The following is a 27,455-nucleotide window of genomic DNA, read 5'->3' as shown; positions in this document are numbered from 1 at the left end:
ACAATGAATGAGCCCAGCCTGTGCTGGGTGGGGGGAGGGTCAATGACACTGGGGGTGGGGTGGGAGTGCCCCTGTCCCCCTGTCTGTGCTGGGGGGTCAGTGTCATGGGGTGGGGGTGGGAGTCCCCCTGTCTGTGCTGGGGGGTCAGTGACATGGGGTGGGTGTGGGTGTGCCCCTGTGCCCCGTCTGTGCTGGGGGGTCAGTGTCATGGGGTGGGGGTGGGAGTGCCCCTATCTGTGCTGGGGGGTCAGTGTCATGGGGTGGGAGTGCCCCTGTGCCCCTGTCTGTGCTGGGGGGTCAGTGACACGGGGTGGGGGGTCAGTGTCATGGGGTGGGGGTGGGAGTGCCCCTGTCCCCCTGTCTGTGCTGGGGGGTCAGTGTCACGGGGTGGGAGTGCCCCTTGCCCCAGTCTGTGCTGGGGTGTGTGTGTCAGTGACATGGGGGGTGGGGGTGGCAGCTGCCCCTGTGTCCCACTCTGTGATGTGGGGTTAGTGACACGGGGCGTTGCAGTGCCCCCGTGCCCCTGTCTGTGCTGGGGGGTCAGTGACACGGGGTGGGGGTGGGAGTGCCCCTGTGCCCCTGTCTGTGCTGGGGGGTCAGTGTCATGGGGTGGGGGTGGGAGTGCTCCTGTACCCCTGTCTGTGCTGGGGGGTCAGTGTCATGGGGTGGGAGTGCCCCTGTGCCCCTGTCTGTGCTGGGGGGTCAGTGACACGGGCTGGGGGTAGCAATGGCATGGGGTGGGGGTGGGAGTGCCCCTGTGCCCCTGTCTGTGCTGGGAGGGTCAGTGACACGGGGTGGGAGTGGCAGCACCCCGTGCCCCAGTCTGCACTGGGGGAGGGTGATCAGTATCAGAGGGGTTTGCATGACAGTGCCTCCAGAGCGCCATTTCTCTGGAAGTGTTACTGACCGCATGGTTGGAGGGTGGCCATGCCCTTGTGCTCCTGTCTGTCTGTGGTTTGGTCACAGCAGGGAGTGGCAAAGAATGGAGCCTTTTGTCCTGTGTCGGTGTCACATTCACGTACTTGGCGTTGTCCAAACCCGAGTCCTTTCTGTACATCTGTACATTGAAGACAGCCCAGCTCACTAGGACAGTATGCAGCACAGGTCCTATCTCTAGGCACGCACAGCCAGTTCCCCACAGCTCTGCTGCGGGCCTTAACAAAGTCCCCGATTTCACAACTGGGGCTGGAACATGAACTCTCAGGTTTACTATGCTCTGTGTACGACAAATCCTTTGTTTGAGGACCTAGGCTACAATGATGAAAAGACCATTGCAGCTGCACCGCCATGTCCCGCGTGGTTTGCCCCAAAGGGCAGAATAGGAAGAGAAACAGAGAAGAAGGCTGGCCAACTGATTTGGGGGCTAGCATGACACTTGAGACCTGGGTTTAATTCCTGGCTTTGCCACAGAGTTTGGGCAAGTCAGTTGGCCAGGTTTGCAAAGGTATCTAGTTGTCTGGAGCCAGAGATAGGTGCCTAGTGGAGTGTACAGGAATTCCGTGAGCTAAGCACTTGGGCACGGCTGTAAATCCCACTAGGCTATCTGCATCTTTAGGCAGCTAATAGCTTTGTGAATCCAGCCCTCTATGCCTCAGTTCCCATCCGTGAAATGGGGATAATAATGCACCTTCCTACCCCACAGAGGTTTTGGGAGGATAAATACATGGAAGACTGGAAGATGCTCAGATTTTAAAAATTTATTAAAGCGAATGTTAAAAAATTATATAATACAAGGTTAAGAAGAGAGTGTCTATACATCTGGGTATAGTGCCTAGATTATCCACGAATACAAAGTTGTTTAAAAGTCAATTGCAGTGGGGGCCGTATAAGGGCGTAAGATCTTGTCTACGCTTAAAACGGTGCAGCGGTTTCTCTGTAGCACTTGTGTGTAGACACTACAATTGCTGACAGGAGGGGTCTCCCATCCGTGTCGGTACTCCTCCTCCCCAAGAGGCACCACTGCAGAATTCTCCCGCTGACTGAGCGCTGTCTACTCTGGGGGTTAGGTCAGTTTCGCTGCATCACTCAGGAGGATTTTTCACGTTCCTGAGCGCCATAGTTGTATCTACCTCATTTCGTAGCACAGACCAAGCCTAAGACAGAGAGAGTGAGGAAGGTTCAAGGCTCTCCCCCTTCCCCATCTCTTTGGATCTTTTGCTTTCTTGTTGCTGGTCAGTGAGTGGGGTTGGGAACGTGTCGTCTCCCTCTTCTCCAAGCAGCAGAGACTCAGAAGGGGCCCTGGGACAGAAGGAATTGTCTGCGCTATGGCCTTTATCATTTGCTGGAGAGGAGCTGAGGCCTCTAACTGAGTTATGGGATGAATAGAGGCTATTTTAGGGCTTTGATTCAGGCAGGGGAGGCAGTCTTGCCCCAGCAGCTGGGCATGGAGCTTGGGGTAGCGCTGCTCTCTTGTTCCCCATGCTGGCTGTGCTTTCCTGCTGTGTGGCAGCTGTTCCTGGGTCCAGTGCTGGTTCTGCTCCCCGACTGTGTGGTGGCTGCTCCTGGCACCAGTCCAGTTGCCAGCTCTGCTCCCCTGCTGCATGGCCCCTGCTCCTGGGCCCAGGGCCAGGTCAGATGCACAGGAGCTGCAGCTGTGCAGTAACTGCATAGTTTTGTCTGTGTTTTTCAGGCTCCAGCAGGCGAGTCTGAGCCTGGGAGCTCCAGGCGGGATGCCTCTTACTCACCGAGCAGCCAGCAGGTGAGTCCCTCACATACAGGGCTGACAGTTTGGGGAAGGGCAGGGGGTACCTCAAGGGCAAGAAGGTTTCACTATGGGAGGGTGGAACAGGAGGACAACTCTCTGTGTTTTGATTACAAAACTAGAATGATATAAAATTACCATGGCACACATTACATGGATTAAAAACTGCTAACTGATAGGTCTCAAAATGTAACTGGGGAATTGTCATTGAGCAGGGATTGATTCTTGTCTTTAGGCTATTTAACATTTTTATTATCAGTGACTTGGAGGAAACAAAAAATCATCACTGATAAAGTTTGCAGATGACACAAATATTGGGGGAGTGGTAAATAATGGAGAGGACAGATCCTTGACTCAGAACCATATGGATTTACTGGTAAACTGGACACAAGCAAACAATATGCATTTTAATATGGCTAAATGTAAATGTTTACATCGAGGAACAAGAATGTAGACCATTATATTTATAGGAAGGCGGACTCTATCCTGGGAAGCAGTGACTCTGAATGAGGCTTGGGGATTGTGGTGGATAATCAGCTGAACATGACCTCCCAGTGTGATGCTGTGGCCAAAAGAGCTAATGTGATCCTTAGATCCATAAACAGGGAAATCTCGAATAGGAGTAGAGAGGTTATTTTACCTCTGTATTTGGCACTGGTGTGACCACTGCTGGAATCCTGTGTCCAGTTCTGGTGCCCACAATTCAAGAAAGGTGTTGATATACTGAAGAGCACTCAGAGAAGAGCTACAAGAATGTTTAAAAGATTACAAAACATGCCTTATAGTGATAGTTGCAAAGAGCTTAATCTCTTTAATTTAACATAAAGATTAAAGGATGACTTGCTTACAGTCTATAAGTATTTACTTGGGGGACATTTGTTTAATAATGGGCTCTTCAATCTAGCAGAGAAAGGTCTAAGATGATACAATGACTGGAAGTTGAAGCTAGACAAATTCAGACTGGAAATAAGGCATAAATTTTTAACAGTGAGGGTAACTAATCCATGGACCAATTTACCAAAGGTCGTGGTGGGTTCTCCATTACTGACAATTTTTAAATTAAGATTGGCTGCTTTTCTAAAAGATGAGTTGTAGGAATTATTCTGGGGGAGTTCTATGGCCTGTGTTATGCAGAAGGTCAGCCTAGTATCACAGTGGTCCCCTCTGACCTTGAAAATCTATGAAACCCTTCTCTATGCCAGTCGTTATTTTGTGTCTTTCAGTCATGGCTCCTATTAGTCATCTCCTTTGTCAGGTAAATAACCCTAATCGTTTCAAAATCCCTTCTTATGAGAGTTCTTCCAGGCCTCCAGTCATTCCCTACATCCATTTTGAGCCCCTTTGATTTCTGATGGTTCCTTTCTTGGATATGATGATCAGCGTGGGGTGCAGTGTGTAAATGCAAGCTATCCCATCAATTTATTCAACAGCATTAGAATAGTCTCCAGCCCGTTCACTGTGCACCAGGACTTCAGCAGCAGCCCACTGAACAGAGATGTTTTTCTTTAAGCACTTACCTCTATATACTCTACTGCTGGTGCACATGCACCCAGTACACTCAAGATCAGATTCCTTTGGGCAGGAATGTCCATGGGGGGACGTACCTGTGCCCGAAGTGTCGTCATGCCCCCAACAAAGGGCATAAAGTGTGGGGCAACCCCTGTTCTGTCTCATCACAGTTTCAGAGCATCTCTGCTCACTGTGGTTTATCCATTGTTTTGTAAATAGTTGAAAATAGACACGTTCTTAGCAGTTACTGGTTAGTGTTAGTTTGGTTTCGATAGTGTTCCTTTTCTTCTTAATGAGAAGGAATCTTGTTTGTTCTTCAAGAGATGTCCTTATGAGTATTCCAGTGTGGGTGCGCACACACTTCATACACCTGAGACCAGAAGATTTTTGTTTGCAGTTTCCGCTGGTCCAGGCCTGCAGCCTTCCCTTCCTTGTGCTCTGAACCAAGGATATAAGGGACAGTGCAGACCGATCACCTTTCCCGTTCCTTTCTACTACCCATGGCCTGAGATGGAACCTCTTCAGTATGTGCAGCAATAGCTAGCTTCTTCATCATCAAACTGTAAATAATTTGAACACTATTTTAGTTTTTAGTCAGTTTTATAGTTAGATATGTATAGTGAACATAAGAACATAGGAACAGCCATAGTGGGTCAGACCAAAGGTCCATCAAGCCCAGTATCCTGTTCTCTGACTGTGGCCAATGGCAGGTGCCTCAAAGGGAATGAACAGACAGGTTATCATCAAGTGATCCATGCCCTGTCACCCAATCCAGGCTTCTGGCAAACAGGGGCTAGGGACACCATCCCTGCCCATCCTGGCTAATAGCCATTGATGGACCTATCTTCCATGAATCTATCTAGCTCCCTTTTGAACCCTGTTATAGTATTGGCCTTCACAACATCTTCTGGCAAGGAGTTCCAGAGGTTGACAGTGAGTTGCGTGAAAAAATACTTTCTTGTGTTTGTTTTAAACCTGCTACCTATTAATTTCATTTGGTGTCCCCTTGTTCTTGTATTATGAGAAGGAGTAAATAACACTTCCTTATTTACAAAAAGAACAGGAGTACTTGTGGCACCTTAGAGACTAACAAATTTATAAGAGCATAAGCTTTCCTGGGCTACAGCCTACTTCATCAGATGCATAGAATGGAACATATAGTAAGAATATATATATATATATATATATATATATATATGCATTGCATCCGAGAGTGCTAAAGGAGTTGGCGGCTGTGATTGCAGAGCCATTGGCCATTATCTTTAAAACTCATGGCAATTGGGGGAAGTCCCGGACGACTGGAAAAAGGCTAATGTAGTGCCCATCTTTAAAAAAGGGAAGAAGGAGGATTCTGAGAACTACAGGCCAGTCAGCCTCACCTCAGTCCCCGGAAAAATCATGGAGCAGGTCCTCAAGGAATCAATCCTGAAGCACTTACACGAGAGGAAAGTGATCAGGAACAGTCAGCATGGATTCACCAAGGGAAAGTCATGCCTGACTAATCTAATCGCCTTCTATGATGAGATTACGGGTTCTGTGGATGAAGGAAAAGCAGTGGATGTATTGTTTCTTGACTTTAGCAAAGCTTTTGACACTGTCTCCCACAGTATTCTTGTCAGCAAGTTAAAGAAGTATGGGCTGGATGAATGCACTACAAGGTGGGTAGAAAGTTGGCTAGATTGTCGGGCTCAACGGGTAGTGATCAATGGCTCCATGTCTAGTTGGCAGCCGGTATCAAGTGGAGTGCCCCAAGGGTCGGTCCTGGGGCCGCTTTTGTTCAATATCTTCATTAATGATCTGGAGGATGGTGTGGATTGCACTCTCAGCAAATTTGCGGATGATACTAAACTAGGAGGAGTGGTAGATACGGTGGCAGGTAGGGTTAGGATACAGAGGGACCTAGACAATTGGAGGATTGGGCCAAAAGAAATCTGATGAGGTTCAACAAGGATAAGTGCAGGGTCCTGCACTTAGGACGGAAGAATCCAATGCACCGCTACAGACTAGGGACCGAATGGCTAGGCAGCAGTTCTGCAGAAAAGGACCTAGGGGTGACAGTGGACGAGAAGCTGGATATGAGTCAACAGTGTGCCCTTGTTGCCAAGAAGGCCAATGGCATTTTGGGATGTATAAGTAGGGGCATAGCCAGCAGATTGAGGGACGTGATCGTTCCCCTCTATTCGACATTGGTGAGGCCTCATCTGGAATACTGTGTCCAGTTTTGGGCCCCACACTACAAGAAGGATGTGGATAAATTGGAGAGAGTCCAGCGAAGGGCAACAAAAATGATTAGGGGTCTGGAACACATGACTTATGAGGAGAGGCTGAGGGAACTGGGATTGTTTAGTCTGCAGAAGAGAAGAATGAGGGGGGATTTGATAGCTGCTTTCAACTACCTGAGAGATGGTTCCAAAGAGGATGGTTCTAGACTATTCTCAGTGGTAGAAGATGACAGGACAAGGAGTAATGGTCTCAAGTTGCAGTGGGGGAGGTTTAGGTTGGATATTAGGAAAAACTTTTTCACTAGGAGGGTGGTGAAACACTGGAATGCGTTACCTAGAGAGGTGGTAGAATCTCCTTTCTTAGAAGTTTAAGGTCAGGCTTGACAAAGCCCGGGCTGGGATGATTTAATTGGGGATTGGTCCTGCTTTGAGTAGGGCGCTGGACTAGATGACCTCCTGACGTCCCTTCCAACCCTGATATTCTATGATTCTATGATATATATATATATATATATATATAGCCTCTGAGGCTAGCGAAATCCGCCAGGAAACGCGGGACCCGCGGAGGCTAGGACAGAGCTTTGTCACAATACATACATACAGAGAAGGTGGAAGTTGCCATACTAACTGTAAGAGGCTAATTAATTAAGATGAGCTGTTATCAGCAGGAGAAAAAAACTTGTGTAGTGATAATCAAGATGGCCCATTTAGACAGTTGATAAGAAGGTGTGAGGATATTTAACATGGGGAAATAGAGTCAATATGTGTAATGAGCCAGCCACTTCCGGTCTCTATTCACACCCAAGTTCATGGTATCTAGTTTGCAGCAACTGCTGAGCTTGAATTCATATGCAAACTAGATACCATGAACTTGGGTGTGAATAGAGACTGGAAGTGGCTGGCTCATTACACGTATTGACTCTGTTTCCCCATGTTAAGTATCCTCACACCTTCTTGTCAACTGTCTAAATGGGCCATCTTGATTATCACTACACAAGTTTTTTTCTCCTGCTGATAATAGCTCCTCTTAACTAACTAGCCTCTTACAGTTTGTATGGCAACTTCCACCCTCTCTGTATGTATATATTGTGACAAAGCTCTATCCTTGCCTCCGTGGGTCCTGCGTTTCCTGGCGGATTTCACTAGCCTCAGAGGCTCACTGTGACCCTCCACGTAACCCTTCTCTCTCTAAAGACAAGGGTCACAGTCTACTGAGCCATTTTCATCATAAGCCAGCGAGGGAGGTGAGGAGAAGTTATCCTTCCTTGCACAGTCTCTGTTGTCTCCCAGTCTCAGTGATTAATCAGGCGGAAAAGGGGGCGGGGAGCCCAGGCCCACCCTCTACTCTGGGCTCCAGCCCAGGGACCCTAATAGTATCAGCTATGGTAGCTGACCTTTTAGAAACATGACATGTACAATTCCCTGGGCTACTTCCCCCACAGCAGCCCTCATTTCCTCAAGCTCCACTTCACCCTTACCTCAGGGCCTCCTTCCTTGTGCCTGATATGGTGTGTACTACTCAGCCTCTCCAACAGTGCAACTTCCTCCCACAGCTCCTGACATGCACACCCACCTGACTAAATGGGAGGCTTTTAACTAGTTTCAGCCAGCCCTGATTGGCTTCAGGTGTCCCAATCAACCTAGCATTCTCCCTGCCTTCTGGAAAGTTCTTAATTGTCCCCAGGTGTCTTACTTGACTTGGAGCAGCTGCCATTTCACTTATCCTGGTACCAGGGATTTGTTTAGCCTGGAGCTAATTTATCTATCTCCCACTATTTTTCTGTAGCCATCTGGCCTTGCCCCGTCACATATCCCCCCCCCTCTACTCAACACCGTAGATTTGGCAACTTGGGACGCCAGGCAGTATGCTTGTGACAAACCATCAGCGTTGCCATGGTGGCATCCAGCCCTGTGCCGTATGCAGAACTGGAATGGTAGGAGGGATAAGAACCACCTGGTGACCCTTGCATTCTTTTCCTTATTCCGCTGCATCCAGTGGAGGGGTGCATGGTCCGTCACAAGAGTAAATCGCCGGCCTAAGAGGTAATAATGCAGTGTCTCCATTTGACAGCAAGGCATTTTCTTTCGACTACTGCGTATTTCTGTTCTCTTGGGAGAAGCTTTCTGCTTAGGTGGAAGATGGGGTGTTCCTCTTCTCCCACCAATTGCGACAGAACTGCCCCCAACCCCACCTCAGAAGCATCTGTTTGTAAAATAAATTCCCTGTTAAAGTCCAGGGCTGTGAGTACGGGGTCATTACAGAGGGCCGTCCAAAGGTCTGTGAATGCCCCCTCTGCTGCGTCGGTCCACTTTACCATGTCTGGACCTCGGGCCTTCACCAGGTCTGTTAGGGAACTTGCCCTAGTGGCGAAGTGGGGAATAAAACGTTGGTAGTAGCCTACCATGCCTAGGAACACACGGATCTGCTTCTTTCGGGTCAGCCGGGGCCAATTTTGAATTGCCTCTAGCTTATTCGTTTGGGGTTTCATTATGCCCCTTCCCACAATATATCCCAGGTACCTAGCCTCTGCTAGCCCTATGGCACATTTAGAGGGATTAGCAGTGAGGCCAGCCCGCCTTAAGGTGCGCAGTACTGCCTCAACTTTCTCCAAGTGGGTTCCCCAGTCTGGCATATGGATGATGACATCATCTAGGTATGAAGCTGCATAACTAGTATGGGGGCGCAGCAGCTTATCCATGAGGCGCTGGAATGTGGCTGTGGCCCCCATGTAGCCCAAAAGGGAGGACGGTGTACTGGAATAGCCCATCCGGGGTGGAGAATGCTGTCTTTTCTTTAGCTTCTTTGGTCAGAGGAATCTGCCAGTACCCTTTTGTCAGATCCAGTGTAGTCAAGAATCGGGCACTACCCAGTCGGTCAACCAGTTCGTCGATGCGTGGTAGGGGGTATGCATCAAACTGGGATATTTCATTCAGTCGGCGAAAGTCATTACAGAGTCTCATGGTACCGTCAGGTTTAGGCACTAGAACAACTGGACTGGACCACTGACTGTAAGATTCTTCAATAACCCCTAATTCTAACATTTTCTTTACTTTGGCCTTGGTTTCTTCTTTTTTGGCTGCTGGAATTCAGTAGGGTCTCAATGTTACCTTGGCTCCGGGGATTGTGTGAATATGGTGCTAGGTTTTAGTCGTCAGCCCTGGTTTTGTAGAGAACACATCTCGGTTGCGATTAATCATGTCATAGAATCATAGAATAACAGAGTTGGAAGGGACCTCTGGAGGTCATCTAGTCCAACCCCCTGCCCAGAGCAGGACCAATCCCCACTAAATCATCCCAGCCAGGGCTTTGTCAAGCCTGACCTTAAAAACTTCTAAGGAAGAGGATTCCACCACCTCCCTAGGTAATGCATTCCAGTGTTTCACCACCCTCCTAGTGAAAACGTTTTTCCTAATATCCAATCTAAACCTCCCCCACTGCAACTTGAGACCATTACTCCTTGTCCTGTCATCTGCTATCACTGAGAATAGTCTAGATCCATCCTCTTTGAATCCACCTTTCAGGTAGTTGAAAGCAGCTATCAAATTCCCCCTCATTCTTCTCTTCCTCAGACTAAACAATCCCAGTTCCCTCAGCCTCTCCTCATAAGTCATGTGTTTCAGACCCCTAATCACTTTTGTTGCCCTTCGCTGGACTCTCTCCAATTTCTCCACATCCTTCTTGTAGTGTGGGGCCCAAAACTGGACACAGTACACCAGATGAGGCCTCACCAATGTCGAATAGAGGGGAACAATCATGTCCCTCGATCTGCTGCCCCTTCTTATACACTCCAAAAGGCCATTGGCCTGCTTGGCAACAAGGGCACACTGTTGACTCATATCCAGCTTCTCGTCCACTGTCACCCCTAGGTCCTTCTCAGCAGAACTGCTGCCTAGCCATTCGGTCCCTAGTCTGTAGCGGTGCATTGGATTCTTCCATCCTAAGTGCAGGACTCTGCACTTGTCCTTGTTGAACCTCATCAGATTTCTTTTGGCCCAATCCTCCAATTTGTCTAGGATTTCTCAAATGTCAGCGCCATCTTTAAAGCAAAAGGAGGAGGCCGTCTTTGAAAGAGACATGTCAGCTGCCTCGATCTTTTGGATTGGCGTCAAGTCGGATGATCTCACTTGCTCGTGTAAGTTATCATCCTGGGGAAGTGTCTCCTGCATGACTAAGCATGCCTCTGAATCGTGCCAAGGTTTTAGAAGATTGATGTGGTAAATTTGCTCCAATTTCTGGCGGCCTGGCTGCTGCACCTTATAGTTCACCTCTCCCACGGCTTCGGTTACTTCGTAGGGTCCTTGCCACAGGGCCAACAGTTTACTTTCTGCTGTGGGCACCAGTACCATCACCTGATCCCCTGGTTGGAACCGTCGAAGCTTCGCTTGGTGGTTATAATGGGTTCTTTGGGTCTCCTGTGCTCTCTCCAAGTGTTCCCGTACAATGGGCGTAACTCAGGCTATCCGATCTCTCATCTGCAGTACATGCTCAACTGTGTTCCTTCCGGGATTTGGCTCCTCTTCCCAGGCTTCTCTGGCTATATCCAATATGCCCCGAGGGTGGCGCCCATATAGTAGTTTGAATGGAGAGAAACCCGTGGAGGCTTGCGGAACCTCCTGGATGGCGTATATGAAGTAAGGCAATAAGGTATCCCAATCTTTCCCATCCCGGCTCACCCCTTCCCTGATCATGGCCTTGAGGGTCCTATTGAACCTTTCCACAAGGCCATCTGTTTGCGGGTGGTACAGAGGTCCATAGGGCTTGTACATGGAGCAATGAACAGAGATCTTTCATCAACTTGGACACGAAAGGTGTCCCTTGATCAGTCAATATCTCCTTGGGTAGCCCAACCCAGGCAAAGATCTGTACTAGCTCCTTAGCTATTGTCTTGGAAGCTGTGTTGCGCAGGGGAAAAGCTTCTGGGTACCGGGTTGCATAGTCCAGTACAACAAGCACAAGTTTGTGGCCCCGAGCTGTCTTCTCTAGGGGCTCTACCAGATCCATGGCTATCCGTTCGAAAGGAACCTCTATTATTGGAAGAGGTATCAAAGGAGCCCGCAAGTGCCGGCGAGGGCTATGTAACTGACACTCTGGACAAGAGGTGCAGTATCGCCGGACATCTTCATGTACTCTTGGCGAGAAGAACCTCCGCAGGATCCGTGCCTGGGTTTTCTCTACCCCTAGGTGTCCTCCAAACAGGTGACTGTGGGCGAGACTCAATATGGGTTTTTGATGTTTTTGTGGCACCAGAAGTTGTTGTATCTCTTGCTCCTGCATTTGCACCACGTGGTACAGGAGATCTTTCTTCACTATAAAGTAAGGTCCGGGACCCCGGACCTTCCCATCCACAGGTATCCCATTGATTTCGGCCACCTCTTTCCTGGCGTTATCATATCTGGGGTCCTCCCCTGGGTCCCGCCCAAAAGTCTTTCTCCTAGGACTAACCTGCCCAAGCTCCCAGGGGCCGGCTTTGGCTTCTTCCAACAGTTTGCCGCCGTCATGGCTGGGGGCAGCCTCTGGCTCACCTTCTGTGGTGCAAGTTTCTCTGTTGGCTGCTTGCGTCCATCAGCCTACTAGGGAGGTCTTCTGGCCCTGGGTCAGGATCCGGGTTCCCAAGGCCTTCACGGCCTTCCTCTCTTTTTTTGTCTTCTGGGTCTTTCGGGGGGCCGAGAACAGATCCTGAGAAATCTCAGCGAACATCGGGGGTTGACATTCCCGCAGTGACGAGTCGCTGTCCTCAGCGTCCCCACCTCCCTCCTACTCTCCGGGGGGAGTATATTATCAAACCCTGGATAGTCCCTCCCAATGACTACAGGATATGGGAGTTTAGGAACTACGCCCACGGTCACCTCAATGGGGTTTCCCTGAACCTCTGTCTCCACTGTGATGGTGGGGTAATGGCTCATGGTCCCATGCATGCACGTCATTGCTGCGTGTTTGGCTTGTAGCAGCTGACTACTTTTTACCAGCTTACCCGATATGAGGGTGATAGCACTCCCAGAGTCCACAAGCGCAGTAGTCTCAGCTCCATTTATCCTCACTGGCCTGGTGTAATTATGCGGGGCTAATGCGACCCCCGCGAGGTGGATAAGGGAGCATGGGACCTCCCAATCCCCCAAATTACATTGCATAGGCTCCTCGGTGCTGGGACACTGTGCTGCTATGTGTCCCCACTCCCCACATGCATAACATCTATAATTGCTTTTAATCACTCCCTTATCCTGGGGGTTAGGGGGTTTAGTCCTGGGGTTCGCCCCACTCAGGCCAATCCCTTCCTTCTGGGGTTCCCGCTGGTTTTCGCCCCCCACTTCTTCCACCTAGGACTCCCTGGGGGTTTGGCTGCCCAACCTTCCAGGGTTGGGGTCGGGTGCTTGCTTCAAAAGGGGCCTTCCTTGAGTAGTCGGGTCAGTTCCCTGGCTGTCATCCATCTTTCTACCAGTGTGATCGTCTCGTATGTGGATGGATCGTTCTGGCCTACCCATTTGCGGAGATCTGGCGGCAGTCCCCGCATGTAATGGTCTATGACCAGGGTCTCCAAAATCTCCTCTGGCGTGCACGCCTCGGGCTGTAAACACTTCCATGTGAGGTGTATGAGGTTGAATAGCTGGGACCTCAGGGTTTGTTCTCCTGGTATTTCCACTCATGGAACCTCTGGGCCTTTACTGCTGCCGTTACCCCTGATCGTGCTAGGATCTCTGCCTTCAGACGGGTATTGTCAGTGGCATCCGTGGCAGGCAAGTCAAAGTCGGCCTTCTGGGCCTCTCCACACAAAAAAGAGACGAGAATGCTGACCCACTGCTCCTGGGGCCACGCCTCACGCTGAGCAGTCCTTTCGAATGAGAGGAGATATGCCTCTACGTCATCTCCTTACGTCATCTTTGGCAGACAACCAGTGGCCCTCAGGGCTCGCGTCCTGTCGGACCCCCGGGCCTGGGTGGTGAGGATCTTCAGCTGGTCCACCACCTCTCTCAAGAGGGCACGATCTTGGGTCGCCTGGCTCATCAGTAATTGATTGGTTTCCTGCTGTAGCCGCATAGACTCCTGTTGTGCCATTGCCTGAACCCGGATGGCCTCCTGTTGGGCTGCCGTGGCTTGTACCAGAGCTCTTACCACCTCCTCCATTGTGGTACAAAGCAAACAAACAAACCAAAACAAAACAAAAAAATCCAAAACCCCAGTGCACTTTTTTTTTTTAAACCTTTTTCTTCCGCCACTCTGTGAACGAATTCCCACTCCTGGCACCAGTTGTGACAAAGCTCTGTCCTTGCCTCCGTGGGTCCCGCGTTTCCTGGCGAATTTTGCTAGCCTCAGAGGCTCACTGTGACCCTCCACGTAACCCTTCTCTCTCTAGAGACAAGGGTCACAGTTTACTGAGCCATTTTCATCATAAGCCAGCGAGGGAGGTGAGGAGAAGTTATCCTTCCTTGCACAGTCTCTGTTGTCTCCCAGTCTCAGTGATTAATCAGGGGGCAAGGCGGGGGGGGAGCCCGGCCCACCCTCTACTCCAGGCTCCAGCCTAGGAACCCTAACAGTATCAGCTATGGTAGCGGACCTTTCAGAAACATGACATGTACAATTCCCTGGGCTACTTCCCCCACAGCAGCCCCCACTTCCTCAAGCTCCACTTCACCCTTACCTCAAGGCCTCCTTCCTTGTGCCTGATACGGTGTGTACTACTCAGCCTCTCCAACAGCGCAACTTCCTCCCACAGCTCCTGAAATGCACACCCACCTGACTGACTGGGAGGCTTTTAACTAGTTTCAGCCAGCCCTGATTGGCTTCAGGTGTCCTAATCAACCTTTAGCCTGCAGAAGAGAAGAATGAGGGGGGATTTGATAGCTGCTGATAACTCAGACTAAAGTTTTCTAAAACTAAAGTTTTCTCTGAGGCAGTGGCCTAGATGAGCTATCAGGGCTACATAGTCTTTCCATATCTTGACAAATGGCTCCTGGTAGGTCACACTGACAGGAGGGCTGGTCGGCTATTCAATTCCTTGTTCAAAGTCTTGCAGCTGTGGGGGTTCGTACAAACAGAGAAAAGTCTGTTTTATCCCCCACGAGGACAATAAACTTTATCGGGACTCTGTTTCTGCAAGAACCTTCCTCTTAGGTTTCAAACTATGCACAACCTAATTCTTTGATTTCCTGCAGACCAAGGACTACAGTGTAAATATGCCTATTGCTTCTAAGTCATATGGCACACCCTTTGCCATGCTTCATCTACATTGCCTGCAGGCCTGGCTCAATTCAGTCCACTCGCCCAACAAACCACATCAACTCCAATGTGACCATTCCTACCAGGATCACCTCCACCTTCGTTTGGTGATCAAACCCAGATAAGGTACGACTGGGAATTCCCTTATCCACTGCCACTGTCACCATTGTACATGAATGCATCCCTTCTGGGGTGGGGTACCCACCTGAACAGTCACACTGCTCAGGGCATATGGATCCCACAGGAGGCCAGACTATATATCAACATGCTGGAGCTGTGGGCGCTCACCCTTGCATGGAAGGCCTTCCTCCCATTCATTCACACCCTCCACCTCCAGGTGATGTCAGACAGTATCATCACCGTCGTCTACATAAACAAACAGGGAGAAGCAAGATCTCTCCCACTGTGTCTAGAGGCAGTCAGGCTTCGGAACTGGTGCATCAGGCCCAACATCACAATCCAGATGGCATACCTCCTGCAAGTTCACAACTCCTTAGCAGACAACCTCAGCAGGTGCTTCTCAGTGGACCACGAGTGGGAAATACATGTTCTTACAGACATTTTCACACAGTGGGGCACACCTCTATGGAACCTCTTTGCATCAGAAACGAACAGAAAACTTCCCCTGTATTGTTCCAGAGGAGCCATAATCCCAGACAGTTTTGTCAGTGTCAGCCCACACTCCAATCAAAATCCACCCCTTCTCAGAACTCCAGATGCAGGACAGGAGCAGGGCCAAATACCTCAACCCAGGTTCTCTCCACCTCATGGGCTGGTGTTTGGATGGCCATCGGAAGTAGAGCGCTCTTGTTTATCCCCTGTCCAGGCTATACTTACACAGTAGAAAAGAATCGACCAGAACCTGTTATTTGGCTAAATGAAAACACTTCTCTGCCTGGGTGCAGCACAATCAGTCTCACCCAGTCTCTTCAAGCATCCCCTATCGTTTTAGATTACCTCCTGTCTCTAAAGAACCCTGAAATCTTGATCACCTCATTACAAGTCCACCTAGCAGCTGTTCATGCCTTCCTCCCTCCAGCAGACTGGTACTCTGTCTTTAGCCACCCAACTATGACACGGTCCTTGAATTATATCAGGTAGGGTGACCAGATAGCAAGTGTGAAAAATCGGGATGGGGTGGAGGGCAACAGGCGCCTATATAAGACAAAGCCCCAAATATCGGGACTGTCCCTATAAAATCGGGATATCTGGTCACCCTCAGTAGACCTTTTTGCTTGTACTAATTTAGTCTTTCTGTCTCCCTTTTGCAACTTTTCTCATCAACATTAATTGTAGATTATTGTGATGCTTTCAAACTTTCATGTACTTTTACAGTTGAGCTCACAATTTGGGGTGAATCTGTAGGTCCAATTATCTCAACAAAGCTGAGTGGAAAGAAAAATGTACTTCCATCCAGTGAACTGGAGGCCCCAATAACAACTGTGTGGGTATAACGAGACAATCACTTCTCTCTCGAATGAATTCACACAGGAAAATGATAAAAGACAAAAACACCAATTCACCCCTGAGCGAACATTTTTCACAAAGTGCTCCCTTCATATCTGACCTCTTAGTCCTCATCCTCAAAGGAAGCCTGTACAACACCTTCAAAAGACAAGTCTGGGACATTAAATTCACTTCTTTGTTAGACACTAAAAATCATGGACTCAGTAAAGGCACTAGATTTGTATCTCGTTACAACAATCTATGATCCACTAAGTCTGTAAGCAACCTTATATTTAGCTGTGATATTCTGAGTATCTTTCCCAGGCCTGAAGAAGAGCTCTGTGTCAGCCCAAAAGCTTGTCTCTCTCACCAACAGAAGTTAGTCCAATAAAAGATATTACCTCACGCACCTTGTGTCTCTGATATCCTGGGACTGACATGGCTACAACCACACTGCAATAAACAAAAATGTTCCTTATAATTGAGAGTTGTTTAATAATGTTTTATTAGCTGCTCAAAAAAGTGCAATTCTGCAATCATGAAAAAAGGCTACTTTGATTAAAAAACCATCCTGGTTAAGAGAGGAGGTGAAATGACCAATTTATATATAATTCTCATCCCAAAGCATCTTTACAAACACCGGGAACTTCAGTCCTGTCTGTGGCTTGTTTCTCCATTAAACACAGCTTGATCTTGCCAATGTGTGTGATGTTCTGCCATCTCATCGGTGGTCGGCCTCTAGGTTTGGCTGATCTTGGTTGCGTTGCATTATTTTCTTTGGCATCCTATCCTCTGTCGTCTATAGTGTCCCCACCACTGTAATCTTTTCAATTACAGCCAATACCATACCCTGACTTCACATCCTACTTTGTCTTCTTTATTTCCACCTGCCAACTTCTACTGCTTCTAGCTTTCTAATGTCTGTTTCATTTAAAGCAGCTGCTTCCAGACCTAAGAGTAATACTGTTAGTACACTAGTCTGATAAATTTTCATGTTGGTACCAAATATAACATGTTTATCAGTCCGTAATTTCATCAATATCTATGTAGCACTTGTAGCTAAAGCAAATCTCCTTTTAACTTCATTCTTGATGGAACCATCAACAATGATCAAGCTTCCTAGGTACATGTAACATTTTACTTGTTCTATAGCTTCTCTACTGCTGCATTTCAACACTTTATCGCTTGTCCCTTTTCCGAGATGCACACACTTCGTCTTCTTGGCATTACAGCAAAAAAGCCAAGACTGCTGGGAAAGTGGAAGAAATAAAAGTGTTATGCAAAGCAGTGAAGAAATGACAGATTGGACAAGCAAAAGTTCTGAAGAGAAGAGGCTGAACAATTAGAGGAGGTGTCAGGAAAACAAGCTATGAAAACAATGTACAAAAAGGCTATGTTCTATGGAAAATACCATTAGGCCAACTATGCAAGTTGTAAGAAAGGCTATTGGTGAACTGAGAACAATTCCTGAAGAGGGCCTGAAAGCAGGGAAGGAACATTTGGACAAAGTGCTGAACCCCATCTAGACATACTAAATGAACAGGGAAGCTTGCAAGGCAGAATGGATAGCAGCACTGAACCACCATCCGGAGAAGAAATAGAAAGAGCAGTGAAGTAGTTAAAAATGGGAAAGTTGTAGGAAATAGACATAACAGCTGAACTGTTAAAAGTTGGTGGGACAAGTGCTATCAAAGCTCTAGGAAAAATATATAAGAAGGTATGGGAGCAAGAGGAGGTACTACATAAGAACATAAGAAAGGCCAGACTGGGTCAGACCAAAGGTCCATCCAGACCAGCATCCTGTCTGCTGGCAGCGGCCAATGCCAGGTGCCCCAGAGGGAGTGAATGCATGACTGGCTAAAGGCAGTAGTTGTACCAGTCATGAAGAAAGGAGATCATGTGGATCTGAATAATTGTAGAGGTATAAGCTTAGATTACCAGTACAGGAAGAAATCATGATGAAAGCAATTGGCAACAGATTAAAGCCAGTTTTAGAAGAAGTAGTAGGTGAGGAACAGTGTGGCTTCAGACCACGCCAAAGTTGCATTGATGAGATATTCACATGCCAACAGTTGATGGAAAAAAGTGAGAATGGGGATTGAAAATGTTTGCTGTTTTCATTGACTTCACAAAGGCATTTGATTTGGTTTGGAGGGAAGCATTGTAGAAAGCAGTTAAAATCATATGGAGTTCCAGATAGGACAACTAAAATTATAAAAGTTATGTATGAAAACTCCTGTAGTGCCATAAGAATTGGTGGAATATTAAGCAACTGGTTCAAGTCAAAGTTTGGTGTACAGCAAGTGGGTATGGAAGCACCATCACTTTTCATCAGATTCCTAAATTTGATATTCAGAATGGTATACAAGTTGAATGGCGTGATGTTGGGTGATTTAGAATTGAGCTCTTTAGCTTATGCAGATACCATATAACTAGCAGATATGCTTGAATGATTGATGATACTCTTCTCTACCTTGGAAGATTGGGGTAGTCAACTTGGACTTTATATAAATGGAAAAATGGGGAAGCTGCTAGCGATGAGTACAAATAAGCTGTTAGGAAATGCAGACAATTGACATTCTGACATTTAGAACAGTTAGCCCAACAAAATCAATGTGGCCTACATTAAATGGATTAATATCTGGTTAATGTATAGCTCACAAAATGTAATTATAAAAAAAGAATTGTTATCAAAGGAGATGTTTTAATGGGCTCGCACTGTGATTTATTCTTGACCCAGTGTTATTCACTGTCATTATCAATGATACGGAAGAAAAAACAAAATCATTGCTAGTAAAATTTGCAGATGATCCAAAAATTGGTGGTGTGGTAAATAATGATGGGGACAGGTCACTTATACAGACCAATCTGGATCACTTGGTACGGTGGGCTCATTTGAACAACATATGTTTTATTATAGCTAAATGCAAGTTCATATATCTAAGAACAAAGAATGTAGGACTTACAAGATTGGACTGTATTCTGAAATGCAGTGGCACTGAAAAGTACTTAATGTAATGCTGTAGTTAAGATGGTGAATGTGACCCTCAGACATGCAAGCAGGGAATTAACAGGTGGGAGTAGGCAGGTGGCTAGATTGTCGGGCTCAACGGGTAGTGATCAATGGCTCCATGTCTAGCTGGCAGCCGGTATCAAGTGGAGTGCGCCAAGGGTCGGTCCTGGGGCCGGTTTTGTTCAATATCATAGAATCATAGAATATCAGGGTTGGAAGGGACCCCAGAAGGTCATCTAGTCCAACCCCCTGCTCAAAGCAGGACCAATTCCCAGTTAAATCATCCCAGCCAGGGCTTTGTCAAGCCTGACCTTAAAAACCTCTAAGGAAGGAGATTCTACCACCTCCCTAGGTAACGCATTCCAGTGTTTCACCACCCTCTTAGTGAAAAAGTTTTTCCTAATATCCAATCTAAACCTCCCCCACTGCAACTTGAGACCATTACTCCTCGTTCTGTCATCTGCTACCATTGAGAACAGTCTAGAGCCATCCTCTTTGGAACCCCCTTTCAGGTAGTTGAAAGCAGCTATCAAATCCCCCCTCATTCTTCTCTTCTGCAGGCTAAACAATCCCAGCTCCCTCAGCCTCTCCTCATAACTCATGTGTTCCAGTCCCCTAATCATTTTTGTTGCCCTTCGCTGGACTCTCTCCAATTTATCCACATCCTTCTTGAAGTGTGGGGCCCAAAACTGGACACAGTACTCCAGATGAGGCCTCACCAATGTCGAATAGAGGGGAACGATCACGTCCCTCGATCTGCTCGCTATGCCCCTACTTATACATCCCAAAATGCCATTGGCCTTCTTGGCAACAAGGGCACACTGCTGACTCATATCCAGCTTCTCGTCCACTGTCACCCCTAGGTCCTTTTCCGCAGAACTGCTGCCTAGCCATTCGGTCCCTAGTCTGTAGCTGTGCATTGGGTTCTTCCATCCTAAGTGCAGGACCCTGCACTTATCCTTATTGAACCTCATCAGATTTCTTTTGGCCCAATCCTCCAATTTGTCTAGGTCCCTCTGTATCCTATCCCTCCCCTCCAGCGTATCTACCACTCCTCCCAGTTTAGTATCATCCGCAAATTTGCTGAGAGTGCAATCCACACCATCCTCCAGATCATTTATGAAGATATTGAACAAAACTGGCTCCAGGACCGACCCTTGGGGTACTCCACTTGATACCGGCTGCCAACTAGATATGGAGCCATTGATCACTACCCGTTGAGCCCGACAATCTAGCCAGCTTTCTACCCACCTTGTAGTGCATTCATCCAGCCCATACTTCCTTAACTTGCTGACAAGAATACTGTGGGAGACCGTGTCAAAAGCTTTGCTAAAGTCAAGAAACAATACATCCACTGCTTTCCCTTCATCCACAGAACCAGTCATCTCATCATAAAAGGCGATTAGATTAGTCAGGCATGACCTTCCCTTGGTGAATCCATGCTGGCTGTTCCTGATCACTTTCCTCTCATGCAAGTGCTTCAGGATTGATTCTTTGAGGACCTGCTCCATGATTTTTCCAGGGACTAAAGTGAGGCTGACTGGCCTGTAGTTCCCAGGATCCTCCTTCTTCCCTTTTTTAAAGATTGGCACTACATTAGCCTTTTTCCAGTCATCCGGGACTTCCCCGGTTCGCCACGAGTTTTCAAAGATAATGGCCAATGGCTCTGCAATCACAGCCGCCAATTCCTTCAGCACTCTCGGATGCAACTCGTCCGGCCCCGTGGACTTGTGCACGTCCAGCTTTTCTAAATAGTCCCTAACCACCTCTATCTCCACAGAGGGCTGGCCATCTCTTCCCCATTTTGTGATGCCCAGCGCAGCAGTCTGGGAGCTGACCTTGTTAGTGAAAACAGAGGCAAAAAAAGCAATATCTTCATAAATGATCTGGAGGATGGTGTGGATTGCACTCTCAGCAAATTTGCGGATGATACTAAACTGGGAGGAGTGGTAGATACGCTGGAGGGGAGGGATAGGATACAGAAGGACCTAGACAAATTGGAGGATTGGGCCAAAAGAAATCTGATGAGGTTCAATAAGGATAAGTGCAGGGTCCTGCACTTAGGACGGAAGAACCCAATGCACAGCTACAGACTAGGGACCGAATGGCTAGGCAGCAGTTCTGCAGAAAAGGACCTGGGGTGACAGTGGACGAGAAGCTGGATATGAGTCAGCAGTGTGCCCTTGTTGCCAAGAAGGCCAATGGCATTTTGGGATGTATAAGTAGGGGCATAGCGAGCAGATCGAGGGACGTGATCGTTCCCCTCTATTCGACATTGGTGAGGCCTCATCTGGAGTACTGTGTCCAGTTTTGGGCCCCACACTTCAAGAAGGATGTGGATAAATTGGAGAGAGTCCAGCGAAGGGCAACAAAAATGATTAGGGGACTGGAACACATGAGTTATGAGGAGAGGCTGAGGGAGCTGGGATTGTTTAGCCTGCAGAAGAGAAGAATGAGGGGGGATTTGATAGCTGCTTTCAACTACCTGAATGGGGGTTCCAAAGAGGATGGCTCTAGACTGTTCTCAATGGTAGCAGATGACAGAACGAGGAGTAATGGTCTCAAGTTGCAGTGGGGGAGGTTTAGATTGGATATTAGGAAAAACTTTTTCACTAAGAGGGTGGTGAAACACTGGAATGCGTTACCTAGGGAGGTGGTAGAATCTCCTTCCTTAGAGGTTTTTAAGGTCAGGCTTGACAAAGCCCTGGCTGGGATGATTTAACTGGGAATTGGTCCTGCTTCGAGCAGGGGGTTGGACTAGATGACCTTCTGGGGTCCCTTCCAGCCCTGATATTCTATGATTCTAGGTGGTATTGCCTTTTTATTTGGCATTAATGAAACCATTACTGGATATGGTATCCATTTCTGGTATCCACACTTCAAAAAGGATGTTGAAAAACTGGAACAGGTTCTGAAAAGAGCTACAAGAATGATTCAAGGTCTGGAAAAACTATCTTGTAGAGTCCAAATCTATTTAGTTTATCCAAGAGAAAGTTAAGAAGTGACTTGATCATGCTTTACAAATACCTACATGAGGAAGGGATTTCTGACAGTGGTATGGCTCTTCAGTCCAGCTAGAAAAGATGGCTCTTTAAACTGGCCAAAAAAACCCATATCCATTGGCTGGAAGCTGATGCTAGACAAATTCAGATTAGAAATAAGTTGCACATTTTTAACAGTGAAGATAATTAACCATTGGATCAACTTACTTAGGGATGTCCCAAATTCTCCATCACTTTTGATCTTTATAACTAAGCTAGATCTTGCTGAAATATATGCTCTTGCTCAAACAAGATTGATGGGCTTGATGCAGGAGTTACTGCGCGGGGTTCTTTTGTCTATCATAGACAAGAGGCCAAACTAGATAATCATAATCATCCCTTCTGGCCTTCAGATATGTGCATCTCATAATGTAAAAGACACACTCTAGGTCAGGTTTCAGAGTAGCAGCCGTGTTAGTCTGTATCCGCAAAAAGAACAGGAGGACTTGTGGCACCTTAGAGACTAACCAATTTATTTGAGCATAAGCTTTCGTGAGCTACAGCTCACTTCATCGGATGCATTCAGTGGAAAATACAGTGGGGAGATTTTATATACACAGAGTACATGAAACAAGGGGTGTTACCATACACACAGTAAGCAGAGTGATCACTTAAGATGAGCTGTTACCAGCAGGAGAGAAAAAAAAACCTTTCGTAGTGATAATCAAGGTGGGCCATTTCAAGCAGTTGACAAGAACGTGTGAGGAACAGTGGGGGGGGAAATAAACATGGGGAAATAATTTTACTTTGTGTAATGACCCATCCACTCCCAGTCTTTATTCAAGCCTAGTTCAATCACAAGTTACTGGGCTCAAAGGAATTCCTATCTGAAGTTCTCTGGCCGGAGCTATGCAGGAAGTCAGACTAGGTGATCATAATGGTCCCTTCTGATAAATCCTGTGATCCTTTGGCAGGGGAGAAGCCAACAAGGCCTCCCCTCTCTGCACGTGGTGGGGTGAAGGCAGTGGGGAAGGGGTTGTTCCCTGCTGAGTAGCAGGTGCTTGGTCCTTTTTCTGTGGCAGGTCAGGAGCAGTTGGGGTGGGGGCTCCTCTCTCTGCCGTGGGTTAGAAAAGGGTGAGCATGCTCGCTATGGGGCTTGGGGAAAGGGCGTTTCAGTTCTGGGGAAAGGGGTGCTTGTCTCTGCCTTTCCTGCAGGAACTCTGGTGTCTTCAGTGTTTCTCTGGTTCTCTCCCCTCTCTGTTCTCCCTGGCGCCCCTCTCCAGCCACCTGCAGCCCTTCGGCCTGCTCACCTGTCAGGCAGGGAGACTCGCTTTGTAAGTGCCTCTTGGTGTGCAGTGTATGCTGCTGCTCTTAGCACGTTCCTTGGCTCCATCGTCTCACGGACTTGGTATTTGCTGAGACTTGTGCTGTGGGGAGCAGTTGTAGGGCCAGGGCCCCAAGGGGATAGAAGCTGCTCCACCGCTGCTCCTTGTTGCTCGCTGCTGCTGGGCTGGTGTCTGTGAGCGCTTCAGGGCAGAAAAGCTGTGGTGTCAGTTGCTTTGCTCAAGCTCAGTAACAAGCTATGAGAGCGCGAGATGTTAAGCCAGGGCTAGGACAGGCTATGCTGGGGTGGCACTGGGGGTTGGTGCCATGGGCTGCGCAGAGTGAGAACTCCAGGCCTCTCCCTGCACATGACAGGAGGAGCTAGGGGGGGGGGTGTAGATTGGGAGCTCTGGTACTGCTCCCAAATTGGGCAGGATGACCTAGGGGACTCCAGCTAGGACTCTCAATTTACATTCTCTTGTCTGTTTTCAGGCTGCCATAAACTTCATCCCACCGCAGGATGACAGCAAATCAGTAAGTGCTTCTGTCCTCAGACCTCTCATTCTTCCTTTGCACACTCGTCACTGCCAGGCCTCTCACTCTCCCTTCTTCAAACGCTGCTCACTGCGAGACCGCAAACTCTCTTTTCCTAACACTCTGCTCACTGCCAGGCCTCGTCCTCGCCTTCACACTCTGCTCACTGCCAGGCTTTGACCTCTCCTTTCTTCACACGCTGCACTCTCCTTTCCTTGCACTCTGCTCACTGCCAGGGCTCGCCCTCTCCTTTCCTTGCACTCTGCTCACTGCCAGGCCGCGCCCTCTGCTTTCCTTACACTCTGCTCACTGCCAGGCCGTGCCCTCTGCTTTCCTTACACTCGGCTCATTGCCAGGGCTCACCCTCTCCTTCCCTCACACTGTGATCCGTGCCAAGCTTGGCATCCTACTCACCTCCATGGCTCACCCTCTCCTTTTCTCGCACTTGGCTCACCGCCAGGCCTCCCCCTCTCCTTTCCTTGCACTCAGCTCACTGCCCCACCTCGCCCTCTCCTTTCCTTGCACTCGGCTCACTGCCAGGGCTCGCCCTCTCCTTTCCTTGCACTTGGCTCACTGCCCCGCCTTGCCCTCTCCTTTACTTGCACTCTGCTCACTGCCAGGGCTCGCCCTCTCCTTTCCTTGCACTCTGCTCACTGCCAGGGCTGGCCCTCTCCTTTCCTTGTACTCGGCTCACTGCCCCACCTCACCCTCTCCTTTCCTTGCACTCTGCTCACTGCCAGGGCTCGTCCTCTCCTTTCCTTGCACTCGGCTCACCTCCCCACCCCGTCCTCTCCTTTCCTTGCATTTGGCTCACTGCCCCACCCCACCCTCTCCTTTCGTTGCACTCGGCTCACTGCCAGGCCTCGCCCTCTCCTTTCCTTGCACTCGGCTCACTGCCAGGCCTCGCCCTCTCCTTTTCTTGCACTCTGCTCACTGCCCCACCTCTCCCTCTCCTTTCCTTGCACTCTGCTCACTGCTAGGCCTCGCCCTCTCCTCCCATTCTGCTCACCACCTGGCCTCGCCCTCTCCTTTACTTTCACTCTGATCACCACCAGACCTCACCTCTTTTTCTCACACGCTGCTCATTGCCAGGGCTTGCCCTCTGGTTTCCTTGTACTTTGCTCACTGCCAGGCCTCACACACTCCCTCCTTTACACACTGCTCACTGCCAGGCTTTGCACTGTCCTTTCCTTGCACTCTGCTCACTGCTAGGCCTCATACTCTCCTTTCCTTGCGCACTGCTTACCAGCAGGCCACACACTCTCCTTTTCTTGCACGCTGCTCACTGCCAGGCCACACACTCTCCTTTCCTTGCATGCTGTTCACTGCCAGGCCTTGCTCTCTACTTTCCTTTCACGCTGCTCACTGCCAGGCCTAGCACTCTCCTTTCCTTGCGCACTGCTCACTGCCAGGCCTTGCCCTCTGCTTTCCTCGCATTCTGTTTACTGTCAGACCACACACTCTCCTTCCCTTGCACACTGCTCACTGCCAGGCCTTGCTGTCTACTTTCCTTGCACGCTACTCACTGCCAGGCCTTGCTCTTTACTTTCCTTGCATGCTACACACTGCCAGGCCTTGCTCTCTACTTTCCTTTCACGCTGCTCACTGCCAGACCTCACATTTGCACAAATGCACACAGGCTTATTTTTTCCCTTTTCTCAAAATGCAGTGTGAATATTCCATAGCCTTGCTCCCTCTGGTCCTTGCTCTGGTGGCTCTCATTCCCGTGGTGGGTGCTCTCTTTCGCTCACTTACTTGCTTCTCTGCTACCCCTCACTCCAGTTTCTCACATTTGTTCATTTCCTCAAAACATCCCAGAGTGACGGGCTCTAGTTTTAGCCTCAACACCCTCGTCCCCTCTCACATCCCTGCTTGTGGCCCAATCTGTCACTGGAGCCCTCGGTGCTTGTTCATCCTTTTCTCTCTCACTCCTGGCAACAACAGCCACTAGCTGCTGTTTGTTACCTGCATCTCCTACTTACGACTCCCACATTCTCCCCAGACTCTTACTTACTTACACTTCCCTCCTGCACCCCTGGCATCTGCCTGCTTGCATTGTAGACTTGTGCTTGTGCCCTGGGCTTGTGTGGAGCCACTGGGCCCTGCCCTGACCTTATTGCTTGTCTAGTTCTGCACATCTTCATCCTGGGGGGTTGGCTGATGCTTGATAGCTGCTGTTGCTCTCCCTCCCACATATCAGTGGGGGCTATTGTTAAGGTGCCTTTATCCCTCTCACAGCCTGCTGCCTCTGACTGGGTCGGCAGTGTGGCTGAGAAGCTGCACCCAAGAGTTTCAAACAGGATCTGCCCCCCTCTTTTGGATGCCAGGGATGTCTTGCTGCCCTAACTTTTCTTGTCTCTCTTTTCTGTCTCTTGTCCCTTACTCTACCTTTTCCCTGTTGTGTGGTGTGGGCACAAGCAGACCAAGCCGGGCGTCATTCAGCCTCTCTCCCGTGTGCGACAAAACGCGGCCCCACCTAGTTCGGAGGGCAGGGACAGCCCCAACCCCTTCCAGCAACCTGAGTCATGCTCCAGTGTCCAGAACTCTGTAAGTGGCCTGCAGTTCCTTCTCACTGAGCTGAGTCAGCCTGTTCCTGGTGGTTGCTGTGCCACCCTTCCTGGCAGGCAAGCTACACACACCCTCCTAGTGATGCCCATCGGGTTTAAAGGGAATTTGCTCATTATGGGCCGAAACGCCAACCAACCCTCTCTGGTCCCTGGAGGAGCTCTCTGCCCCATCTGAAAGGCACTGGAGTGCTGGGTGCTCCGTAGTCTTGTGTACGCTGGGATTTGCTCTCGTTACAGCCATCTTTGGGTAACCACCAGTGACGCTATCCTGGTGAGAACCCCAGGAAAGACAGACAGAATCCTGATTCGCACCAGTGCAGCTTACTCTGGTTTCAAACAGGGGTGAGCAGCACAGTGGCACATGACGACTTTGCTTGTCTGTGCCAGGATTTGCATCAGTGCAGCTGCACCAGTGGCTGAAATCCCCAGGGCAGATAGAGTCTCGGACTTTCATTTACCTATAAGGTGCTGCGTTCTCTTGATGTATAAAGCCCTTCAGATCTTTTGTCCTGTCATTATCTCTCACACACCAGGGCAACAGCTTCTTGCTGTTACCTAGCTGTGTGGCTCTGCCCCCTTCGCTGGGGAGCACTGCACCATTGCTGCTTTGCAGAATGATTGCTTGCGCATTGGCAATTGCTACAAGATGGTATCACAGTCAGGAGCGAGGAATCTCTGCAGGTCTCTGTGGCCTGGACATTAGGGGCCCAGACACAGGATTTCTGTGCTCTGGCAAGAATTATCACACAAGAACACTGGTCCAGTTGCAGCAGGGAAATATGCCAATGGTCCTGTTACTCGTTTTCACAGTGCCTGTGTGGCACTATTGAAAACCTAGAGAGAGATCCAGCCTGCCTCAAAGAGTCACAGTATGAACTGGACAGACATCCCTGTCTGGGCCCAAATGAGACCTAGGCTGAAGAGCCAGAGTTCAAGTGATTCAGATA

At 48.8% G+C, this 27,455-nt stretch overlaps 1 protein-coding gene across 29 annotated transcripts in view; it reads left to right on the top strand.

The window, feature by feature from the left end:
* The window catches only part of SCRIB (scribble planar cell polarity protein), a 239,190-nt gene that overhangs the window by 146,449 nt on the left and 65,286 nt on the right, over positions 1-27,455 (top strand). For 17 of the 29 annotated variants that reach the window (XR_013635276.1, XM_078851362.1, XM_078851365.1 and 14 more), the window contains 4 exons: positions 2,630-2,698; positions 23,368-23,418; positions 23,900-23,941; positions 26,360-26,488. Coding sequence is in view for 28 of the 29 variants with exons in the window: in XM_078851362.1 (XP_078707488.1) it covers positions 2,630-2,698; positions 23,368-23,418; positions 23,900-23,941; positions 26,360-26,488 (291 nt within the window). In the remaining variant the exon portion in view is untranslated. The remainder of the gene's footprint in view (positions 1-2,629; positions 2,699-23,367; positions 23,419-23,899; positions 23,942-26,359; positions 26,489-27,455) is intronic. The other 12 variants (XM_078851372.1, XM_078851366.1, XM_078851377.1 and 9 more) reach the window with 9 other exon arrangements.

Source organism: Lepidochelys kempii, chromosome 2 (genome assembly GCF_965140285.1).
Source record: "Lepidochelys kempii isolate rLepKem1 chromosome 2, rLepKem1.hap1, whole genome shotgun sequence".
In the NCBI taxonomy this organism is placed as follows: Eukaryota; Metazoa; Chordata; order Testudines; family Cheloniidae; genus Lepidochelys; species Lepidochelys kempii.
Note: the sequence above shows the minus strand (reverse complement) of the source record. Positions and strands in the feature narration are given on the sequence as shown.